Below are 24,658 nucleotides of genomic sequence, written 5' to 3'. Positions count from 1 at the left end.
CGTGCTTTGCTACGGAATTCTACATTGTATACAGAATTCTAGGTTAGGTAGTGTACACGTTGTGAGCAAGATTGTATTAAATTGCAAAGCTCTTAACGTTACCCTAGAAACGCGACGGCGATGTCACCAAACAACTTTTCTCATATGAAGACTAAATTAGGGAATTTTCACTGTAATGGTAGACCCGTTTGCATACGATCAATCACATTAAGGTTGGGAAGCTTTCATTTTAATGGTAGACACTCACTCTCCACCTGCCTTTTTACATCCTTTGGGCTGAGTGGCTCAGACGGTTGAGGCACTGGCTTTCTGATCCCAACTTGGCAGGTTCGATCCTGGCTCAGTCCGGTGCTCAAATACGTCATCCTCGTGTCAGTAGATTTACTGGCACGTAAAAGAACTCCTGCGGGACTAAATTTCGGCACCTCGGCGTCTCCGAAGACTGTAAAAGTAGTTAGTGGGACGTAAAGCAAATATCATTATTATTATTATTATTATTATTATTATTATTATTATTACTACATCCTCAGAAAGACTGTCTTAGTGGTTTTCCCAACTGAAATGAACAAACATTACAGTGAAGTCAGTAGGAATGGTGCAATTGAAAGCAATGCTTTCATATGAAATACTCAATCAAATCACAAACCACATATTTTCTCACTTTTAACGAAAGGTCTAAGCTCCCAATATTACAGTCCAAAGTTTCAGAGCTGGGATGACCACGCTGCAGACAGCCGTGATCCATGAACACTCTTTGTCTTTTTTTCGGCGGGGAGGAGGTCGAATAGTGGAGACTCCTAGGGCAAAAATCATGCCCTTTTACTAATCTATTTCCTAGGAGTACCCCATGAGTCGGTAAAGATCAATTCAGTACACTGGCGCGGAAAAATCTATCTGACTTGGAGGCAAATTTCTCCTCCAAGCCAGAGGAGAAACCCCCTCTTCACTGCTAATTTGGAATAAAATGAATGTAGAATTTAATAAAAGTGAGGAGGAAGAAGCTTAAGAAACAGCTTTCAGGGTTGAATTTTGAGTCATTCAGTGAATTTTGGTGCTATAAATTGGAATCGGCCTAAATTGTTATTCTAGACCAGGCCATAGGCCTACTACTACTACTACTACTACTACTACTACTATACTACTACTACTACTACTACTACTACTAAGTGAGCCTCTGCCTTAAGTATGCACACTGCTCATTCAAAACAGCGCGTCAGAGTGGGGATCGAACAGGTGGAATACTATGATGAACCGGTATGTTACGTACCAGCTGTATCAGAAAATGTATGAACCAGAGGAATGGCATGCTAAAGAAGAAAGTTTTCTAAATCCCCGGCTAGTTTCCGCCAGTAATCAGTCAGGCTATTACACTCGGTACGCAGCAGTAATCCCATCTATCGGAGTTGAGAGGCAGCATAAGAGATAAAGAACACCACCACTAACAATGGTCAATGTAATGTTATTGTTCACCAATGTTATTATGCGCTTTCCATATTGTAGGCCTTCACATTCAGTTTTCTTCCAACTCTGAAATACCACTCCTATCATAGTCGGTATGGTAAAACTGAATAAAATATACATTGTATTCTTTGTAACATTTGTTACGTAGTACTTTTTGATAGGACCAATAAAATAGGTATTTAAAAATTAAATTTCAGGCACCTTCCCCTAAACTACAATTTAATCCAGTTTGATTAAAATTGTTTATAGCTTAGACTGTAGTTTCTTATTCACCGTCTCTATATACTGATTTTCATTAAATTCTGTTAACCCATTTTCTCGTGGCTTGGCGTTGATATGGACTTAGCAACAAAAATACAAATTCATGAATATCTGTGTTATCATAGATGGTACGGTTAAAATATATGACATAAATGGTCGGAAATTTAATTCTATATGAATTTCGTTATGTAGTACTTATCGATACGACCACTAATAATATGAATTTTTGAGAATTAAATTTTCGGTCTTCCCCCAAAGTACCATTTCACTCAGCGTGAATAAAATTATGTATAGCCTAGATTTTAGTGGCTCGTTTTCTGACTTTGCATACCAATTTTCATTAAGATATCACCACTAATAACAAATATTTGAGAATTAAATTTTAGGCCTTCCCCTAAACTACCATTTCAATCATCGTGAATAAAATTATTTACAGTGTAGATTGTAGCAACTTATTCCCCGACTTTGCATACCGATTTTTATTAAATTCTCTTCAGCCATTTTCTAGTGATGCGTGTACAGACAGACAGACAGACACTGACAGAAATTACGGAAAAGTAAAAACTGCATTTCCTTGTTACTGTGGGCATGACCGATACAGAAATACCATTCTTTTCAAATTCTGAGCAATGTACAGACAAAACTCTTATTATATATATATATAAAATTTATACAATGAAAATGTATTGTTTTTATATACATCAGAAATGTTAATGGAATTAAACCATCAAAATAAAAATTTACCAGCTTTAATCTGATCAACACATTTCTTTAATTCGAAATTATTTTCAGTATTATTAGTAACAGTAATACACCCCTACTTTGGTTTCAATTAATAAATTAGGATGTAATCATCTACGATCAGGTCAAAACTGATTGCAATATACTGCTTCTTATTTAGGGTAGATTGAAGTTCAATACTTTGGGTGCAAATCAAATGTTATAGTTAACTACAACCCTAGTAGGCTCACTCAAGAGCACCTTGATTTCATTTGTGGTATAAACCTAGTAGTATTTATTTATTTATTGTATCAGGAACACTAATATATACATACAAAAACAAACTGTACAACCAAAAGACAAATGTATAACAACAATCATAACAATAAAGGGAAAAAAAAAGCAGTCCCAATGTGATAGATTTGGACTCAAGAGGTGACTTCCTGTTGAGCACGGTGCTTGGAAAATTAGATGCTGCGTTGGTTCCTTAACGTCGTAAAGACTGTCTTTAGAAATGATGAATCACATTGGAAGAGTCTAAGAAGACCTCAGCACATGGCAGAAGAACAAACTTATATGATTGCTGACCAATGGTTAGCCACTTTCAGGAACTCAGGTACTGCCTGCATGAGGTCTTCCATAGTACATGAAGTTGGACACAGTTTGCATTGGAGAAGATGAGACGTCTGTGGAGAACCACAATCACATAACGGCGAGTCTACATGAAAACCCCACTTCAACAGGTTAGATTTCCTTTTTGTAACACCTGAGCGCAATCTATTGGGAGATTTCCACGCTAGCCAGGAGGGGGTTCTTCGATTGAAGTCAGCCATTCTTCTGAGCATTTGAACCTCCCTTGCTATTTACAAATTTGGGCTTGGTGTGCAATCCCTACAAGAGCCTCTGTTGTTCTGAGGCAATTTTTCCTTGAAGTCAAACATGGACAAGCAGGCTGGTGATCATACAGAGGGTGAGATTCAGATATATCTGCTTTTTTCTTCTCGCTCTTTGCTAGTATCTCCCGACGAATGTCAGGACGTGCAATCCCACCAAGGCGGTGCAATTTTTCCATAGGCGTAGGTCGCAGGCAACCAGTGATGATTCGACAAGTCTCATTAAGATTGACGTCCACCTGTTTGGTATGACAGGATCTATACCAAACCGAGCACGCATATTCCGCAGCAGAATAACACAACATGAGTGAAGATGTCCTCAGGGTGCTTGGCTGTGTACCCCATGTGGTACTTGTCAGTTTCCACACCACATTGTTCCGAGCTGACACTTTCTGCTTGATATTGAAGCAGTGCTTCTTAAAGGTGAGACCACGATCTAAGCTCACTCCCAAGTACTTTGGGGTTGCACAGTAATCGAGACAGACTACTTCCTAGGAGATATGGCATGGTCTAGAAGCCTCTCTGTTCTTAAGATGAAAAGATGAACAAGAGAGAAGCCTCCCCGAAGGATGTGTTAAGAATATTGATTTAATTCATCCAGACGTTTTCCTGGGCAACGGACTAGGACATTTCCTAGATGGCTGAATCTCTCACACCAGAAGCACTTGTTAACCTAGTAGCAGGATTAGCAGAAAGAATATGGTAACAATTGTTCATGATGTGATGTTTGATCAGTTTACAATGATGATAATCGGAAGCAGGAAGACAATTTCTAAGTCAAAGATAAGGACGGCAATTAGAAAGAATCGTAGGGAAAAGGGAAGACATGCATAGCTTTTGGGATCAAACTCACACTCAAAAGATGAGCTTTTTTTCTCAATCAGTGATAGTTTTTTTTAGATAGAATAGAGGCTAATGTTATTACAGTTGATGTTAAGATAATTGTGAATACTATAAGAAGGAGTACGATTCAGATTATTTATTTTGAATCAATCAATCTTTTTGATTGAAAGTCAAATGTACTTATATACTAAATAAATAGGTTATCTTCCTCATCAATACGAAGAAATAATCATACTACATCAACAAAGTGTTAGTATCACGCAGTGGCTTCAAATCCAAAATGGTGATTAATTGAAAAATGACGCATGAGGTGTCGTATTAAACATGTTAAGAGGAAGGTAGTTCCAATGATCACAAAGTTATAATTCCAGTAAAGTTCCACCTTTTCAATACAAATGTAAGTTGTACAAGATGTTGTCTACAACATTTCGACATATACAAATGTCATCATCAGCCTAAATCACTAAAAGAGCAAGTACATAATAAAGTTTATATGTATAAAGATACACAACATCATACTTCATTTTCACAAACAGAAATGAACAGTTACATTAAAATTATGAACTTGGCGTGTTTTGAGACACATAATAGTCCTATACTGTACAATCAAACCTTGTGATGTATTTTTGTAAATCGTTGATTGTGTGAGAGTCTTGAGAAGTATCACGTATTGAATGTTGAATTAAAATAATGTGCACAGAGCAAATACATGTTAAACCCATCGTGCTTTAAGTACAAAGGCATATAACACCTTGCGCCATTTTCACAATAATAGTTAATAACTTCAATAAAATATTTGTCGTGTTCTTTAAAACACCTATTAGTCCTATGCCGCACAATTAAATCACGCAATGTAATTTCCAACATGTTGATCGTGTGATGATCATTAAGAAGTTACATGTTTGTATACTACATTAAAACATTATATTGAAACTGGTATAACTGATTAAAAACTTACTAAAACACATGTATAAAGTTTTCTTTTAATGGTGTCATTAGACACGATGGTTGTTGTGTAATAAATAAATTCTTCTGTTCTTTTCTTGGACGTAATTAGGTGGTGTAATATCTGTAGGCTAAGATTTTTCAGTCCAATAAGGAAGTTTATAGAAGCCTGGAGTGAAAATAAGAAAAAGATAAATGAATATGCGAGTATAATGGGGCTAGACGAGCTAGCGACGTGTGATTGTGATATATAAGGCTCACCTTGATCAGAATGCTGTGAAGTTTATCCCGTAGAGAGAAGGTGCGGACTGAAGTGTGGGCCGTACTAAAGCAGTTGAGCAGGAGAGGAGGGGGAATGGGGAAGGGTAGTGAGAAGGAAGGTGCAGTGCTTAAGGCGGGTCTTGGAGGGCGGTGTGGTGGGGAGTTTGTAACGTGATAGGGTGTTATGTATAGTGTGGGATACTGAACGTCTATTTGAAAGACTGACACACTTAAAGACTGTAATTAAAAAGTCAAAGGGGATGTTGGTTTTTTCTGAGATTTTGCTAAGATTTAAATTAGGATTAAATTACTGGTCCAAGTGGATGAAGCAGTTTTCCGTAACATCGAGAACGGAGCCTTTGTTTAAGTTCATGAGAATTTCTGTCTTGGTTTATGTTGCTGAAACTGTGCTTTGAGTCTTGAATATGCTGTCTGACCGCCGAATATGTATTATATTTGACGGCAGTTACATGCTCCAAATATCTAATTTTAAAGTTCCTCCCGGTCTGCCCGATGTACGAGGAATCACAGTTATTACGCTGGAATCTGTATACGCCCGACTTTAAATAGGCATCAGTTTTATTTACTGAACTGGTATTATATACAAGTTCCATGTTTCTGTTATTGGTTCGGTATGCAATTTTGGTATTGCATTTCCTAAGAATGTTTGCAGTACTATAAACATCTTCACTAAAAGGGAGGGTTGAATAATTAGTTGGGTTTGTTCTTTCTTTAGTTAACGTTGAATTTAAACGGCATTTGTGTTTATTAATGATTCGCTCTATGAATGCATTATCGTATCCATTGTATTTAGCAATGGAACGAATGGTGTTCAATTCTGTATTTAAATTTTCTTTAGTTAACAGTATTCTGAATGCTCTATCTACAATGCTATTATGGGTGGCACATTTATGTGCTTTAGGATGTGAAGAGTCTTTTCTAATGGTCGGGCTGTCTGTGTTGGCTTTCTATAAATTTTATATTCTATTGAGGAAGGGAGCCTGTTTATCATGAGATCCAGAAATTTTATAATTTTATTTGATTTGGATTCTAAAGTGAATTTTATCTGAGGATCAATGTTATTTAAATTATTAAGGGTGGAAACTGCATCAGTAGTTCGTTCATCAAGGATAACAAGGGTATCATATACATAACCTGACCCAAAATCACACATGTCGCTAGCTCACCTAGGCCCATTATACTCGCATATTCATTTATTTTTTCCTATTTTCTCTCCAGGCTTGAATAAACTTCCTTATTGGACTGTGAAATCTTAGCCTACAGATACATTTATGTGCTTTTATGTCCAAGGAAAGAACAGAAGAATTTATTTATTACACAACAACCATCGTGTCTAATGACACCATTAAAAGAAAACTTTATACATGTGTTTTAGCAAGTTTTTAATAAGTTATACCAGTTTCAATATAATGTTTTAATGTAGTATACAAACATGTCACTTCTTAAGGATCATCAGACGATCAACGTATTGGAAATTACATTGCTTGATTAAATTGTGTGGCATAGGACTAATAGGTGTTTTAAAGAACACGACAAATATTTTATTGAGGTTAATTAACTATAATTGTGAAAATGGCGCAAGGTGTTACGAGCCCTTGTATGTAAAGCACGATAGGTTTAACATGTATTTGCTCTGTGCACATTATTTTAATTCAACATTCAATACTTGATACTTCTTAAGACTTTCACACAATAAACGATTTACAAAAATACATCACAAGATTTGACTGTATGGCATAGGACTATTGTGTGTCCCAAAACATGCCAAGTTCATAATTTTAATGTAACTGTTAATTTCTATCTGTGAAAATGAAGTATGATGTTATCTTTACACGTATAAAATTTATTATGTACTTGCTCTTTTAGTGATTTAGGCTGATGATATTTGTATTTGTCGAAACGGTCCTATAAATAAATAAATGTTGTAGACAACTTTTTTTTTTTCTTTTTGTTTCACGTCGCACCGACACAGATAGGTCTTGCGGCGGCGATGGGATAGGAATGGGAAGGAAGCGGCCGTGGCCTTAATTAACCCTCCGTTAAACGCGCGCTCTGTTGTAACACCACTACACGCGCGCGGACTGACAGTCCGCGATTGTTTGTAAGCTTCCATTCCTTTCATTTCAATTCTTTTTTCAAGAATTCCTAATTTCTCTCTTTTGTCAATCTGTCTTACATCGTAATTACTTTATTTGATCTTATATATGTTGATAAATGTGTATACAATCTACATTTGCAAGAACATTTCAGTCCTTTACGATAAATTAGGAGTTATCAATTGCAAATCACAGGACTTAGCAAAACTAATTGTAAATTAACAATAATTGGTTATTAGTTTACTTCTTGGAATAAAATTGTAATTGTTACATTCTATTCATTGATGTATATCGCACGGAAGAAGTCACGACGTCGTGATGTTCTTGCCATGGAGTAAGTGCATTTCATTTCATCCACCTTATCAACGCCCGACATCGTGTCATTATAGAAGGTAATCACTGAGGGTTTTGATCCATCTGAATCGTCATCAATAGAAGGGTCTTAAAGGAAGGTAGATAGAACCAATATAACTTTGTCTTTTCTTGACTTGTATGACACAAGGGTATATATAGCGATTTGTGCATGTTACGATTTCTTGTAGCATTTCGTCGGTAAAGAACAATTGCAGAGCTTCGACTGGCGTCTCAGTATTCATGGCAACTCCTACTACCCCAGGCAAGTGTTTTATAATATTATGTTCAGGTTGCCTGACCCTTGTATTGCAGGGCGATGATTCCACTCGGTCCCGTCCTTTCCATGCTGCTCACTTTCAGTCACGTCCTCTTCGTACATGGATTGTTTGCTCTCAGAATTATGATCACTATCGTTTACGACGTCCCGATCATTATCATCACTTGCACCAACTTCGTCGTCGTCCAATGACAGCTCGATTTGATCCATAACTCTCGGAATAATTCGCACCAACTCCTTGGAAAGAGGACACAAAATAATTTTTCATAGCTCTTTTTGTAATATCGTGTTTATCCCACTGTAAATAATCACAAGTAGAAAATATATCAAAATGAGCCCACTACTACACTTGTAGGTAATAAAAGTATATAATTTTATAATAAATAGAAACGGAAGAATAGATGACTTACCAAAAGAATGAGTAAGATTAACAACTCACCAATACACGCCTGTGGACTCAGACTCCGCAAGTCTGCAGTTGACAATATAAACTTCTGTAATCAACAGCTCGGCGATTACTCAGACATTCTCGCGCCGTCACGGCCTTTGTATTGTTGCAGAAGGAAGCTACAAGAAGGCAGCCCGTTCTGCCTTGCATTTTCGGCCTATGATACCAAAGAATAATAAAGTGCGGACTCTCACTCCGCGGCGCGTGTAACGGAGGGTTAAGGTACAGCCCCAGCATTTGCCTGGTGTGAAAATGGGGAAACCTTGGAAAACCACTTTCAGGGCTGCCCACAGTAGGATTCGAATCCACTATCTCCCGGATGAAAGCTCACAGCCGTGCGCCTCTAAAGACAACATCTTGTACAACTTACATTTGTATTGAAAAGATGGAACTTTACTGGAATCTTCACTCTGTGATCTCAGTTCAATACGGAACCATAATGAAATTTATAGCTTTGTGTTCCAATGATGACGTGTAGTTGCTATAAAGAAGGTTGATCTACTAATAGTAAAAGGGGCTTCAATATATTCATAGGCTTGAAGAACGGTGAAGTAATACCTAGTAAGATTGTAAAGAATAGTCTTTGGGTGGCATGACTATAATTCCCTTCTATTAAACTGGGGTGGGCTCAGGCGACTGTTACACTCGAGGCAAGGAGAATAGTAATGTTGAGAAAGGGAATTTGTAAGGGGTTGAAAGTTTGAATACCTAAAGGTGGCCATAGGCTTCCTAGTTCAATTCCAGGGGACAGGCTTCTGTGAAAGAAAGTCCAGAAAAAGGAGAATACAAGAATACTTCTGAGACAATGATTAAAATTATTCCACACTGCAATCCCTTGCTGACTGGTAAGGTGTGAAAACCTTGATAAGTCCCTTCATGTGTGATGTCACATCATCACTGAATTTATTTAGAATTAGACCTAAGAATAGGAGGGAGTTATAATATTCGTGGAATCATTTGATTATTCCCATAGTTGTTGCTATAGCTCCAATCACTCCTATTAAGGGTAAAGGACTGGGGTTAACTAAGTGATAAGGGTGATTTGGATGCGTTATTATAATTTACTTCTAGTATAAAGGGTGGCTAGAATAGCAAAAACATATGATTGAATAACTGCTACTGCTGATTCTGATGTCATTAGAAGTATTTGAGCAATAAGTAGGATGGAAAAATGTTAAGAGGGCCAAGGACGGGCCAGTGTTTCCAAGTAGAGTAAGAAGGAGATGACCAGCAATCACAATGGCTGCTAAGCGGACACAGCTAATGTCCCAGGACGAATGATGTTACTGTTTCAATACATACCATAAATGGTACAAGGACGGGAGGAGTACCTTGAAATACTATTTGAGCAAATATCCGAGTTGTGTGGTATAATATAAAGGATAATCATAACGGGAGAGCTAAGATTAGATGACTAGAGCTTGTAAAAATGTAGGGGAATAACCCTACGATATTGTTTACAGGAATAAGTAAGAACAATGAAATAAAAATAAAGGTTCTTCCGTTATGATAGTTTAAGACATACAGACCACACCATAAACATGCAGGCCGAACCTGCAATTACAAAACGGCGCGGGCAAGCCACACTACCTGGCTGTGACATATACCTTCCAGAATTCTCACAAGACAGCCAGGGGGCTTACGTTATAACACTAACATATCAGGACTAGAGGAATCACCTGTTTCACCTGGTTTTCTGTGAGGTGCTGTCTTCCAATTGGAGGAAAGCTGAGAGGCACAGGACATGTGACTGTGATGAGTGTTTTTAAAATCTTCACTTGTCTTGAATTTCATGCTTATTTCATGTATCTATTTTTTTAATTCATGCCTTGCCTTTACTTTCATTTTGACTGATGATGGTCTCTGGTAAGACCGAAACTAGTTACAACAAATATATGTAACTTTTCTAAGGTTACAACAAACAGTATTGAATAGATGGAAACCTTTAGCTTTTGTTTTACCATATTCTCTGAATTCAATGATACACTCTGCCATATCTTAAGGTGTATCCTATTCTTACTTAATTGCAGTATTTAGCATTAATAGTAAGCGATTGTTTATTCAGCCTTTACTATTAACGAGTTAGCAACTGCTATAGGATAAGTTATTTACGTATTTATTATGAAAACATGTTCTCCTCTTTCATTTTGAATTTTCTTTACGCAACAGCAGTCGACGGGTATTACTAACTGACTCCAATATCGCCTTCAAATGTCAACGAGAGAGCTCGCTAGTGGACAAAGCGAGGAAACTATATCGAAGATGATCGATCGCATGCAACATAATCATTGTGGTGCATAAATATCGGTAACGGAAAATCGCGCGTGCTTAATCGTTCATAATTACGGATGCATCAGTGATAAAGCTCTCGCTGTAACGAAAGGATAATACACAGTTTAACCCTCTTAGTGCCGGCTCCCTTATTGCCGTGGTTGCTAAGATTGCCAGAGAGAAAATGCCTATTAATGCAGCACCGAAGATAAAAGCATATCCTATCCTCACTTTTCAAGATATCTCATTGTAGTTTACATTTTCTTGTAGCTAAGTGACCCCTCTCTTCACTCATTAAATTAACATCATGAAAATAATTCATACCGGAGAGTAAAAAAAATTAAATTTGTTCATGCAATTTTTGAAAAATTTTAAAATTTAAATTTGGATCTCAGTACATCCTAGTATTTTGATTGTACTCACCTAAATTTGGTATTCCTGTGCACATTGATGCATTGTTTACTAGTTTGTAAAATATCAATGTTTTAAGAATAACAGTTCTTCTAAGAATAGATTAAAATACTGACTTAGGCCCGGTTTCATCAACACATGTTAAATATATACTAACAAGTAGTTAGTTGATACGGAGTTAGAAATTTAACATCTTGTTAGGTTTCTTGCGTTTCATCAAACTTTTCTTGTGAAATGTTAACTAATCGACTGTTAACTCTCCCAATATTGCGAACTGGTGCGAATCAAGGAGGCAGTAGTACGAACATGCTGTTTTACAGCGCGCTCCGATGCGCTTTTGTTTGAGCACAGCTGTAAAATATGGCGCGTGAAGTGAAACGGAATCGTAGTTCTAATTTTTCCTCCTTCGAAGAAGAGTTGTTAACTGAATTAGTTAGTAAATATATATATAAGTTATTGAGTGCAAGCGCACAGATGGCTTGACGATAAAAGAAAAGGACGAGGCGCGGGAAAAGTCCGCGAGGTTTTCAATGGGGTAAACAGATACTTTTTTTAGCGGGTATCCGCTGTCACCTAACAAAATCAATTCGTTAATTGTCCCACTTCAAACTGTGCTCCGATATGGGAGTTATTAAATATTGTATTGTCGTGTGCAGAACCAGACTACCTAGCAAGTATATCCCTGATTTGGAGGTTAGGCTCACTAATCGCCTGAACATTAACATTAACAGAGAAATATCCCTTTCGATTACGATATATTTCGGCCCAATTGCCTCCAGGTGATTGGATTCTTACATGTGTGCAATCTATTGCATGTAGAACAAACACCAGGAAAACGGCTTATTTCATAGAAGTCGCGGATAATTTACTGACGCTCTTCTACTGAAGGGAATGTTATATACCTCCTTCTCATGGATGCTATGGCTGCAGACACACGACAAACAACTCTATTAACAGTGGGTTTAGAAATTCCAACATTGTCTCCGGCCATTATGTGAAAATAACCAGTAGCAAAAACTCGTAATATTATCAGTACCTGCAACATTGGAGAAAGAGGTAGGTTTCTCTTCGTAGGATATTCTAACCTCACTTGAATTTCGTCAACAACCTTAGCAACGACTGTTTTCGATAACCTGTATCTATGAAGAAATTTCGGATCCGTCAAATTTTCAAAGTCATTACGTCGCTGAACTCTTCTTCGATCAGGACTGTTTTGTAAAAGATCTAAATAGAGCAATTCCGCCTCGAAAGCGAGATTCACAGCAGCCATTTTGGAACAGGTTGCTAAATGCTAATGTTAGCCATTTAACATTGGAAATGGCCGATGTTAACTTTAATACGCAGTTTAACATTTGTTAACGTTAACATTTGTTGATGAAACGCAAATTTTCTTAAATTGTATGTTAAAATGATTTAACACCTTGTTAAGTACTAACATGTGTTGATGAAACCGGGCCTTAGTCTAGCATCAGGAGGTGCATGTTCAGGGCCAGGCGTCTTAAGGAATGCAGAAGAGGGTTGAAATTGTACGTCGTGATCGTACTGAATTTCACGGAAATCAGGAATCTGGTCATCGTCGTCATTACTGTCTTCGTCAACCCCATCATTATTCTCGTCACTATCATTACCGTCTGAATTGGAAATTTCATGCATCACTGTCACACGAGTAAGTCAGATAACATCACCACTATCGTCATTGTTTGAAATGTTACCGGCATTATCATCACTCTCAGTATCATCTGAATCATCGCCTGACTCGATATAATCAGAATCATCACTCAATTAATTAACATACTCTACCAAATCGTCATCAATTTCAAACACAATACCATACCCTACAGGGCATAAACAACAATGTATAAATGAACTTACCTGCTTACCTGTTACTAAATAACTGCAGTAGCCTAGCTGCAATCAGCAGACGGTCGATTACTGGGTTCATGCGACGAGAGTACGGGGGTTAGGAAATACCCTATTACTTTAAATTACGAAATGAGGAACTCACTTATAATTCATATTTTTACTAGACAAAGCATATTCGATTAATCAAATAAACAATAATTTTGTTATCAATCTTTCCTATTTACAATGGATTGTACCCGTAGTGCAAAGACAACTGCCATAAAGGTGCATATTCATAATTTACAAAGTAACATTCAGTGATGACTCGGTGCCGAAGTATAAATCTGTGAACCAAACTCTTATTCCTCCTTAAGGAATACCCATCAGACCTATAAAGATAAAAACATGATGCTAAGATCAGGACTGTCTCGCAGAAATAAAGCTATTGCAAGGGGTCCCCTCACATATTGGGGAAGTACACATACACAAATAGCAACTCCATCTGTTACAAATGAATACTAAAATAAACCTACCACTACAGCCATATCTCTCACTACCACGCATCGAAGTATGCATATGGATGGGAACTCATGTCCACTAAGCAATCACTGTTTTTACAGGGTAGGCTAATACTACTAATTCCGTAAAATCAATATGTCCTATGTATAAATCATGACAATATTAACACGTAACTGAAAAAAGGAAGGAAAAAAAAAACAAAGAAACATCGCTGTCAAATACTTCTCTGCCTGAACGGGGAATGCCTTACCACACAAACATACACACGGATGCCAACAATAGACATCAAATTAATCACCTGGAATAAACACAAGAGAAACAGAACAAAAATAACATTTCGCATGCAGACATACAAGACGAAAACTCCCCTTGAAAAGGGTGTGGGTGGTGTCTTTGACCTGCTGAGTAGTGTGAGGAGCTCTCCCTGACTAGCGGCAAAAAAATAGTAAACACACACGCCTCGTCGACCTAGTTTCTCTCAGTTGATGCGAACTTGACGGGACAAGGACTCTCATTCTTCCACTCTTACAAGCGGGTATGTCGGCTCCCTCGGCCATTCCCAACACAAGGGATCATTTACTTTCACAAATACAAAAGGCTCAATCGCCTGGCTGCATCTAGGGCCTATCTCATTAAATCAGGGTACTCTAACGTACCAATTCATTATCAACGCTAGGGCGCATCTTTCAGACGGCGGAACATCTCTTCCTGGGGTCCCACGTTCAAGTCAAGTGCATAGTGAAAAACTCTGTCGGAAATTCAGATAATCTTACTGTTATGACGTTGCTACAGTTTATACGCAGCCTCACCTAAATCACTGGAAACCATGCAATAACAACATGCAGATCACGACATAAATTTAACTAACATTTTTTTCTTTCCCCGACTCAGTTTTAAATTATCAGAACTTTCCTTTGATGACACTTACATTGCGCAGATCCCTCTGTCCTGCCCAATAGAGAGAAATGATAAACTACTCTGAGTAACCCTTAGTTACAAGGAAATTTATACAGTTACCAAGGAATATACTAATCTAATGTGCGCAAAACAAGCTCCCGTAGTACTAGGCACTCTTCTTCCTATCACGTAACCTAACTTATATCGTTGTATGCTATATAAAAAATATATATATGCTCTACACTTTAATATTATAAAACCATCTTAATAAATAGCCTGATAGGCTGGAATCACATCCCTTGCTAATAGTTACAAATTTAATCACTGTATTTCTGCGCAACAACCCCCCGATCCCAACACATGCTTACGAGTATGGTTCACTTATCTATCATTTTGGAGATCTCTTTATCCCTCCGTCCGGGTTGAACTGCGCCTGCTTAACCCATCATGGTAGTGGTATGGTCCTGGGTCGAGCCTCTGGGTCCAGTCTCCATGTGTAGCTCGTTCGTGATGTCGTCTTCTGGGAGAATGGCTCGTTCAGGAAGCCGTCTTCTTTAAGTTATGGTTGGAAGCTCTCGTATCACACGTCTCTTGAACACGGCACAGGTCTTCACTCTAGTATCAGAAATCAACAACTGAATCATTCGAGGCAATTGTTATATTTTCATGCCCAACTGTTCCAGTCTCATAAGTCTAGCAGGAATAATACCGATTGCTTTAGTTTATTATTAGCACTTCTTCGGCACCTCGCAAACTTCCCCTTACTGCTTCATAATGAAGTCTATAGATACGGTATTCTTTACCATCAATTAATTAGGCACTCGCAACCTCACTGCAAAGCGTCTAAATATTATCATACACTTGAATTACTACCGGAAAATTTATAGATCACCTATCCACTGAATCAATGTTAGCGCAACTGCACTCATTATTCACAGTCTTTGTCCTAAACAAAGGTTTCTGGCGCAATACATGCAGATGCATGACAAGCACGAGCAGCGGTCTTATCGTCGAATGGATCCCCTCCTTCCACATCTCTCAGCTCTTACAGGAGCCCAAAAGCCACGTGACGCCAGGGAAAGCCCCTGGAAACAACTTGAGTTTGGTATGCAGCCACTAAACGGTTTCCCACGGTGGTCGAATTATTACGTAGTTATAATCTAATTATTTGTTAACAGCATTAAACGTATCATTGGCTTCATAAAATTCTGGAGATAATTTCCATCGTTTTATTATCCTGGAAAACCTTCGGACAGAGGAGATATCGCTCAATTCCCGTGATGTGGTGAACCTGACTGCTACCGCTTAAAATTATTGTTAGGGTGGTATGGTACTTCCCAAAACAAATTCTTATCTCTCTTTCTCCCTTCCACATATATCCTTTCTCACTCGTGCATAACCTAGGGAATCACCTCCTGAATTCCCGCGTTCTATATGGCATCACGCCCTTACAGTTGGCGTCATGTCGTGCAATATTATTTCTGCGTTAAATATCATTCGTTAATGACTGAACAGAATGGTACAATACGAGAACTAGTCGCCATTATTATGAACACATGGTCTACAGGTACACGCCAAACAGCTGAAATAGAAAAAATCATAACACAACATGTCACACAGAGATTCTGGTGGTAGATTTGGAAACTATGTAGTATCTACTACAGAGTGATGCCGACTAGAACTGCCATCTGTCAGATATGGCGCTCCTGGCACTTTTCGCTAACCTACAGAGGAGTGCGATCGCGCTCCCCGGAACTCTAAGAGTTAATATAGGAATTTTGAAGGGACAGACAAAAACTGTCGTTACAGCGAGGTTCTCGTTATATACCGTACTTGCTATAGTGGACTTCTACTGTACTCCTTCCATCTTATCTTTATTTCTTCTGAATGTGTTACCAACACTCCACCTTCCTCTTTCATCAGCTTTGTATAAACTCGTCTTTCCTATTACTTCGTATAACTCCATACAGCATTCTTTTACTCTCAGCTTCATCCGTTTCCATCTTTTGTGTAAATTCTTCCCAACTTTTCTTCTGTAACCAATTTTTTATATTTCCTTTTATCATCCAAGATACTTCCTTTTACTTTCTTCTTTTTTTATCTCTACTCCATTCTTGCCATGCTCTCTTCTTTTCTTTCACTGCTTCTTTCACCTTCTCATTCCACCACTGTGTCTCTTTCTCTTTCAATCTCGACAACGTTCTACCATAATAGGCACTCTTTTCCCCACACACAAATGCCCTTTTGAATTTGGACCATTCATCTTCCAAACTTCCTACTTTAGTAACCAGAATTTGTTGTTTCAGTCTCTCCAGAAATTCTTTCTGTGTATTCTTATCTTCTATTTTCCACACTTTTATTTTTACTATCTTTTATCTTCCTTAACCCTCAAACACACGCGTATGGGGTGGAATCCACCCCAGGTCATTTTATTTCCTAGTGAAATGTACAAATAACTTTTCTGTGCTCTCCCTGCTCTTGTAACTTTCTGGCTGGATCCCCGCAGAAGGAGTCATTCTTACATAATCTATCTTAAAATCACCAATTCATACAGTAATTCATATTTTACAATACAATGATATGTGGGGTGGAAAGCACTCCCACGCATGTGTCTGCGTCCTAAGATCTGGCGCGTGTGCTTGAGGGTTAATTTTTACATCTTCCTCACTCTCATTTTTGCTATCACAAATCTATGATCTCCATCGAATGCTTCTTTTGGTAAACCTGGTACATCTACCAACTGTCTGTGATTTGTCATTTCTACTAGAAAGTAATCAATTAATTTTATTTTTCTGTCTTGTAATTTTCCTGCTGTTTTTCTTCTGAAACTATATGTTGCCCACAAACATTCCATTCCTCTTACACAACTCAACTAGTTTCTCTCCTTCATTCCTTTTCCCATATCCATATGGTCCAATTACTTCTTCCTTTCCTTGTCTTCCGTTTCCCACCTGTGCATTTAAGTCTCCCATTATGGTGACAAAGGGATAGGAAAGGGCTAGGAATGGGAAGGAAGCGACCATGGTCTTAATTAAGGTACGGCCTCAGCATTTGCCAGATGTGAAAATAGGAAACCATGGTAAACCATCTTCAGGGCTGCTGACAGTGGGAGATGGCTTATTATGATTATGGAATAAAAGATTATGATCGTGACTTACAGATGGCAACAGCACTTCTACATCTCTGCGTCTGTTTGAAGTCCAATTGCAAAATTAAGATACAGAAAAAGCAAGCATATCATTTGGGCATTCTTGTTTGAGCTGAAATTATGAAGTGGAGAATTGAGGTATAGAGACTAAGTGATAAACAAAATTGGTTCAATAATTCCTCATTCCAATGCTGGCAAAGATAAAGTTTTTCCCATGATAATGAAGAATAAAACAACCTGTAGAATTTGAGTGTTGACTGTATATTATCACCTATCTCGACCATGCAAACGGCCATTCCTGAACCAAGCCACCCAACTGAACCATCAAAAGAAGTGTTAACCAATGCTGAAAGAGCAACATATGACTACAACAAAAGACATGCCTCCTTCTTCCTCACCTTTTCTCCAACTTTATTATTGGGTTCAGCACTTGTTGAGGATTTGGCCCAGTTGTACGGTCAAATGTCATTCCTGACACAAACCATGTTTAGGGATGTATTCACTATTGCAAGTTTCTGTTGTTGTTGGTAATGTGGTGTGTTGTATGAAGATGAATACAAGTGCATTAAGATGAACACAAGCACCCAATCCCAAGCTAAAAGAATTAACCATACACAGTTAAAATCCCTGGCCCAGCCAAGAATCAAACGCAGGGCCCCTGAACCAAAGGCCCATTTGCTGACCATTCAGCCAAAGAGCCTGGCCTATTAAGACAGATGAATGTTAGGGGAAGTATACTGGCATGGTTAAGGTCATTTCTCGAGGGTCGAACACAGCGTGTTGTGTGTGATGGAGTTGATCATCGACCGTTAAAGTAACCTCAGGAGTATGTCAAGGCACCGTCCTCGGACCTTTATTATTTAATGCATTTGTCTCTGATTTACCTAAATGTGTGACCTCAACCATAGCTCAGTACGCTGATGACACTGTAATGTACAGGGATATACAATGTGCAGATGATTGTCTGAAGTTACAGTCGGACTTGGACACTATAGCGGTGTGGTGTTATGTCAACGGTCTCAGCATTAATGCTGGCAAATGTAAATACATTAGGTTAAGTAGGTCCTGACACCCAGTAGAATATATATATAACATTAATAATGTACATATTGAGCAGGTTAAAACTATACAATTTGTTAGGAATAACCTTTTCTGAACAACTAAAATGGAACGCACAAACAGAGGAACAAGAACAGCTGCCCGTCTTCCCTCCCGTCAATCGCCTCCTTGTGTAAACAAAGCGACATCATCTTCTTACACAAGTCCCTCACAGGGGCCATTCACCTTTCACCATTCCCTCGACTCTCCTTCTACCCCCCTTTGCGTGAACTGAGTCCTACAAACTAGTTTTCTTTGCTCGTTCAGCGCGGCTTTGGAACGATCTACCCGCCAACATTAAATGTAGAAATGTAAATATAGTTAAATGTTATGTTAGGAAGCACATACGGTGAGAAAATGCATGCGAATATGTGGAAGAATGAACGAGGGAGTGAAAGGTTGTATAAATGAGAAATATGTATATATTAGGCTATACTTTGTTACTTTACCTGTAAATAGTGTATTTGACTGTTTTACTTTAGGATTTAGGTAATTATTTCAAAGGTCAGGGGGCACTACGTGTAGGGGGCTTGTCCTTTTTCCCTGGCCTTCCATAGATACTGTAAAGGTTTATGGTAAATAAATAATGAATGAATGAATGAATGAATGAATGAATGAATGAATGAATACAGTAATAAAGATTAAGTTCTGTCATCAAATAGTTCAGCTTATTGTTGACAATGAAAGTGCATCTGCTATCAGCTTATTCTATTACAATTATTGTTCATTCAGTTGCAAATATTTTACATATTACAAAAATAAACAAATGGAAATTATTATAAAACTTGTACTTCATTAATGAATGTATGAGAAATAAATTAATGTTTATTCAATAATATTATTGTCTTACTAATTTTCCCTGAATCTCACTCTTCCTGATGAGTGATCTTACTAATTTACTATAGTGACTCTTGGCTGATCTGTGTAAGCAGGAATAGTGTAGTACATCTCAGGGTTTATAAATTTGAGGTGAAGTAAAAAAAATTACTTTCAATGATATATAAATTTATGGTTCATACATAGGAAAAAGGAGATCCTAACTACACAGCAAATTAGCATCATACCTTAACAATAGAAGACTCATTTCTGCAGTCTACAAAGTCACAAGAATCCAAGAGACCAGCAGTGAGGTATGTGAGGCTCTCTATTGCGTATATCCTTAAACACAACTCTGCCACCTTCTTCTTTACAGAGCCAAAGTCTTGTAGTGATCTCCCAAAGTATTGCTTATTGATAGAAGATTCTGTGGCCAACTTCAGCAGCTTCTTCAATATTGCTAAAGAAGAACAAATTATACTCGCTATATACCTATTTAACATTCCAAAATTCTCCATAAAATGAATTTATTTTTCACTCGCATTAAAAAAAAATACATAGCTCATAATCAAGAAAGTGGACACTGGCCAGTTGGCTACCAACTGCCTTCTCTTTTAACGTTTGGAGTAGTCTGCTGTAGCGTGCATTTTTAAATTATTTTTTAAGCTTTCATTTCCCAGCCTCATGTGGTGGGGCAGGCCACCAAAGGGCAACACCATCTCTCTGGCCAAAAGATTAGGTGTGGTTAAGGAGAAGAAGGAAAAATGGGGTGTGTGGAAGGGTCTTGTAGGCATTTATTTGGACTACATATGATACAAATAATTGGAGAAACGATGTGTACATAACCAAACAGTAATTTACTTTCATATTAGAATTACAAGAGCCTCTGTGGCTTAGACGGCAGCGCGTCAGCCTCTCACCGCTGGAAAACAGGTTGTAGGTTTTCATTCATTCATTCATTAGAATTAACAAATAGTTGGAAAGAAAAATAGAGATATACATAATTTATTACTACTAGAATGATGAATAAGGGGGGTACAAGTAGGTATACTGTGGAACCTTAATTATATGTTCCCTGAAACTACACCTTCCCCGATTATTCGTTCAAATCGCGTGGTCCCACGAGCATCCTCATTAAATCATGTTGTGAAAATCCAGTATTATCCGCTCGTCGAAGAAACGATTTCCTGGATCCACCATCCAGAAATTTCAGTCCCATCGACGCTAAACGCTCGATCAAGCATTTTTCAAGAAAGTGTATCTCACGAAAGGATTGCTATGGCATACCTATGGATCTTGACATTAATGTCCTGTCATTTTGATAAATAGAGCAGGTACTGTACTGAAAAAGCGAGTTGTGGTGACTTGCATAAGGCCCATCTTAGCATTGCATTCGGCTGGTATTGCTTAGGCAGTCCATGGCAATCACACAGCAGAGAGTGGCCACAACAATTGGAAGGAGCCAGAGCGCATTTTAACAGCTCTATTTGAAGACGGAACTAGTTTTGTCAAATGATCTTGCCTGTTAAACATCTACATTATGTTCAGGGTAAGATGTTTATTTTTTACTTTTTTCGATTGTATTGCCGAGCAGGTTTTTGGCACTTCCCTCAGGGCACTATATAGTCACTGGGCTCTCAGACAGCAACCAAAATTGCTACTTCTTAACAAGAATCTGGTATTTTAATATGATCGGATACAATTATGTTCTAAAAACCGGATACAATTATGTTCTAAAAACCAGAACAGATTTTGCACCTTACACATCAAGCCAAGGGAGGTCTGGGATTGCCTATTACTGTTTTGGTCCTAAATTAGGGCGGCTTTCACACTGCAGACGGAGCGAAGCTCGTCCGAACAGGACGAGACCGAGCCTAGCGAGTGAGTATTCACACAAGCCATGCCGACTGGTCGGTCAAAACCATTTAAGAACTGGGGCATTGGTATGTCTTTACCACCAGCCACTGTTTTACTCCTCCTAGATAGTCCATGGTGGGAAATTGGTAGAAGAAAAGGAGATGTTATTGGGTTCATGTCTTGAATGTTGATCTTGAGAAGCAAGGAGAATTTCATACATTATATGACGATATTCGTAATTCTGGAGATACTTCCGAATGACTAGTAAGACGTCTGACTACATACTCCAGGCTATACATACTACCACTGCCAAACAGAACATGAGAACTGAAAAAAATCCAAAGAAAAGCAGTTCGATCTGAGTGATTTCCGAGAAGAAAGTAGTGTTACAAAAATCTTGCAAAGTTTGGGAGAAAGAAGTCTAGTTGCTCGACTAAGTGGTATGTTAAATCAATAAAAGTAAATATACATCTTTTTGAAACTCATATTTGTTTTAAGCAAATTAATTATTTATAGTACAAGTTTCATCCCTTGGGAACATCTTCAGCTATATCACATTGCATAGGTGAAATTTAAAGCATATTTTATCTACTAAAAAAAAAAAAATCATAAAAAGCACCTTGTTATGTTTAAAAAAACTATATGAATTTACAAAAGATAAAAATGATTAAAATCTGTGTAAAGGATTGAATGAGGCAGTGAAATGGGAAGAGAAATGGATCTACTTTGTTCTTATCTATTTTTAAACAATTTCTATTCACTTGAACAGATGTTTAAAAAAATTTGGTTTCCAGCACTTTTGTTCACTATGATATGTGTGTTTCCTATTTTAAAAAGTTTTTGAAAAATAATATCTTCTTGTCAATGTTCTGTTTTTATTACAAAGCTCTTCTCTTCAGCTGCTCTTTTCCAAGGTGAATGATGATGTTTGTTTTTGTTTTATATAAATGAGTCTCTTGAATTAATGCGGGATACCTGAAGCTGATTGCTGTCTTTCTGTCGTTATTATGAAATGAGCTTCCCCAAAATCTGCAATGAAATAAAATGGGTTATAGCTTTTGTATTAGTGTTTATTATGATCTGCACAAGAGAACCTAGTATTTGAAAGAATGTTATCATACCCTGTTATTATGGCAGCCTACTGTGGCCTTGGAGGGGCCTAGTGGCAACTGATGCAGCTTTTCGTTTTGTGAAATAATGATGTGTACATTCTGAAGCCTGCTTCTTCTTCGAGGGAGGCAAGGCTGTGAGTGGGGAGGAGGCATGTCGCTTACGGTCATGGTTTCAATGGCTTCAGAGAAGAGGGAGTAGAGGGAATAGATGTTCGGGAGAATGGAGGTTCGTTCGATTTCTTTCTTTTATAGTCTGTGTTATTTTTTATTCCTAATGCTTCCAAATGTGCTAATATATTCCTTCGTATAAAGGGTTCTTATTATCAATTATATCATTAAGGTTATTGTCCTGATTACCTTGTTAATCTAAATATATATATATATATATTTTCTAATGTGTTTAGTAGACTGCCTTTATTTGTTTTACGTAAAATTATCAGATCTTGCTCTATAGTAGTGAATTGATGACCGGTTGAACTCATGTTGGCCCATAGTGGAAAATTTGTTGTGCCTCCCAGCGTTAAATGTGCTCAAGATTTCTTACTGTAAAACTGCGTCCATTCTGCCCTACGTAAGATTTTTTGTGCTGGTGACAGTTCAATTTGAACACCCCTGAATCTAAATTATTGTCCTTCCCTATGGAATTCACAATATTGTAATTGAAAAAATTTTGCTTAGTATTATTACTAGTTGAGTACGCAATTTTATATTTTTTTTGCTAGGGGCTTTACGTCGCACCGACACAGATAGGTCTTATGGCGACGATGGGATAGGAAAGGCCTAGGAGTTGGAAGGAAGCGGCCGTGGCCTTAATTAAGGTACAGCCCCAGCATTTGCCTGGCGTGAAAATGGGAACGCAATTTTATAGTTATATTTTCTGAACAAATTCATTACTGCGTATATATTGGGATTATTAAAAGTGAACCTAGCTAGCATATTTATCATTCTTCTTTATCTCAGGTGTTAGATTAGTTTGAAACTTCTGTTTGAATTTTCTAATTATTTTATTTACCATGTTAAGTCCAAAAACCATTATATTGGGCTTGTTTTTGGATAAAGAGCAGTTATTTTTCTCGTTCTACATGGGAGATAGGTATATTGAATGCTCTGTATATGTGGCTATAGTACGCTGAACTTGCCTGTGACTCCGGATGTAACGAGTGGTTCTTTATCATAGTAGGAGTAAAAGTAGGCTCTCTATGTATCTTAAAAGAAAACTCCTCCTTTTCCCCTATTATATTTACATCTAAAAAAATGATGGAACCTCCTCTTTCCTTTTCTACATTAAACTTTATTTTGGAATCAAATGAATTTTGAATTATTGAGGATGTTGTCACTATTCTTCTCTCTTTGACCTATTACTATACAGGTGTCGTCTACAAGGCGTATCCTCAGGTTAAGCCCTTTTATTTTTCCTATTAATTTGGCCTGTTCAAGATGATCCAGATAAATGTTGACTAAAATGCCAGAAGCGGTAGTAGCTCCCATAGTGAGGCCTTCCTATTTTATATCTTTTTATTAAATGTGAAGTAATTGCATTACGAAATAAATTTAAGTATGTTAATGAAGTCTTCTATTTCTGGTAGGCTAAGTTGTTTACGTAGCCAGCCCAGTGAGTGGTGTACGGGTAGCGTGCCTGCCTCTTAACCGGAGGCCCCAGGTTCGATTCCCAGCTAGGTCAGGGATTTTTACCTGGATCTGAGGACTGGTTTGAGGTCCACTCAGACTACACGATTATAATTGAGAAGCTATCTGATGGTGAGGTGGTGGCTCCGGTCTAGAGAACCAAGTATAACGGCCATGAGGATTCGTTGTGCTGACCACACGACACCTCGTAATCTGCAGGCTCTCCCGTGTAGAACGAAAAAAAGAACTGCTCTTTATCTGTAAACAAGCCCAATATAATGGTTTTGGACTTAATATGGTAAATAAAATAATTAGAAAATTCAAACAGAAGTTTCAAACTAATCTAACACCTGAGATAAAGAAGAATGATAAATATGCTAGGTTCACTTTTAACAATCCCAATATATATGCAGTAACGAATCTGTTCAGAAAATGTAACTATAAAATTGCGTACTCAATAATAATACTAAGCAAAATTTTT

General features: G+C 37.7%; 1 protein-coding gene across 2 annotated transcripts in view; it reads right to left on the bottom strand.

Annotated features, from left to right (window-relative positions):
* The window catches only part of LOC136864274 (complex I assembly factor ACAD9, mitochondrial), a 161,092-nt gene that overhangs the window by 62,033 nt on the left and 74,401 nt on the right, over nt 1-24,658 (bottom strand). For both annotated transcript variants that reach the window (XM_067141048.2, XM_067141047.2), the window contains one exon: nt 19,831-20,042. In XM_067141048.2, the coding sequence (XP_066997149.2) occupies nt 19,831-20,042 (212 nt within the window). The remainder of the gene's footprint in view (nt 1-19,830; nt 20,043-24,658) is intronic.

The sequence above is a fragment of the Anabrus simplex genome, chromosome 2 (genome assembly GCF_040414725.1).
Source record: "Anabrus simplex isolate iqAnaSimp1 chromosome 2, ASM4041472v1, whole genome shotgun sequence".
Classification (NCBI taxonomy): Eukaryota; Metazoa; Arthropoda; class Insecta; order Orthoptera; family Tettigoniidae; genus Anabrus; species Anabrus simplex.
The sequence above is the reverse complement of the archived record's forward strand: the minus strand, read 5'-3'. Positions and strand labels throughout refer to the sequence as shown.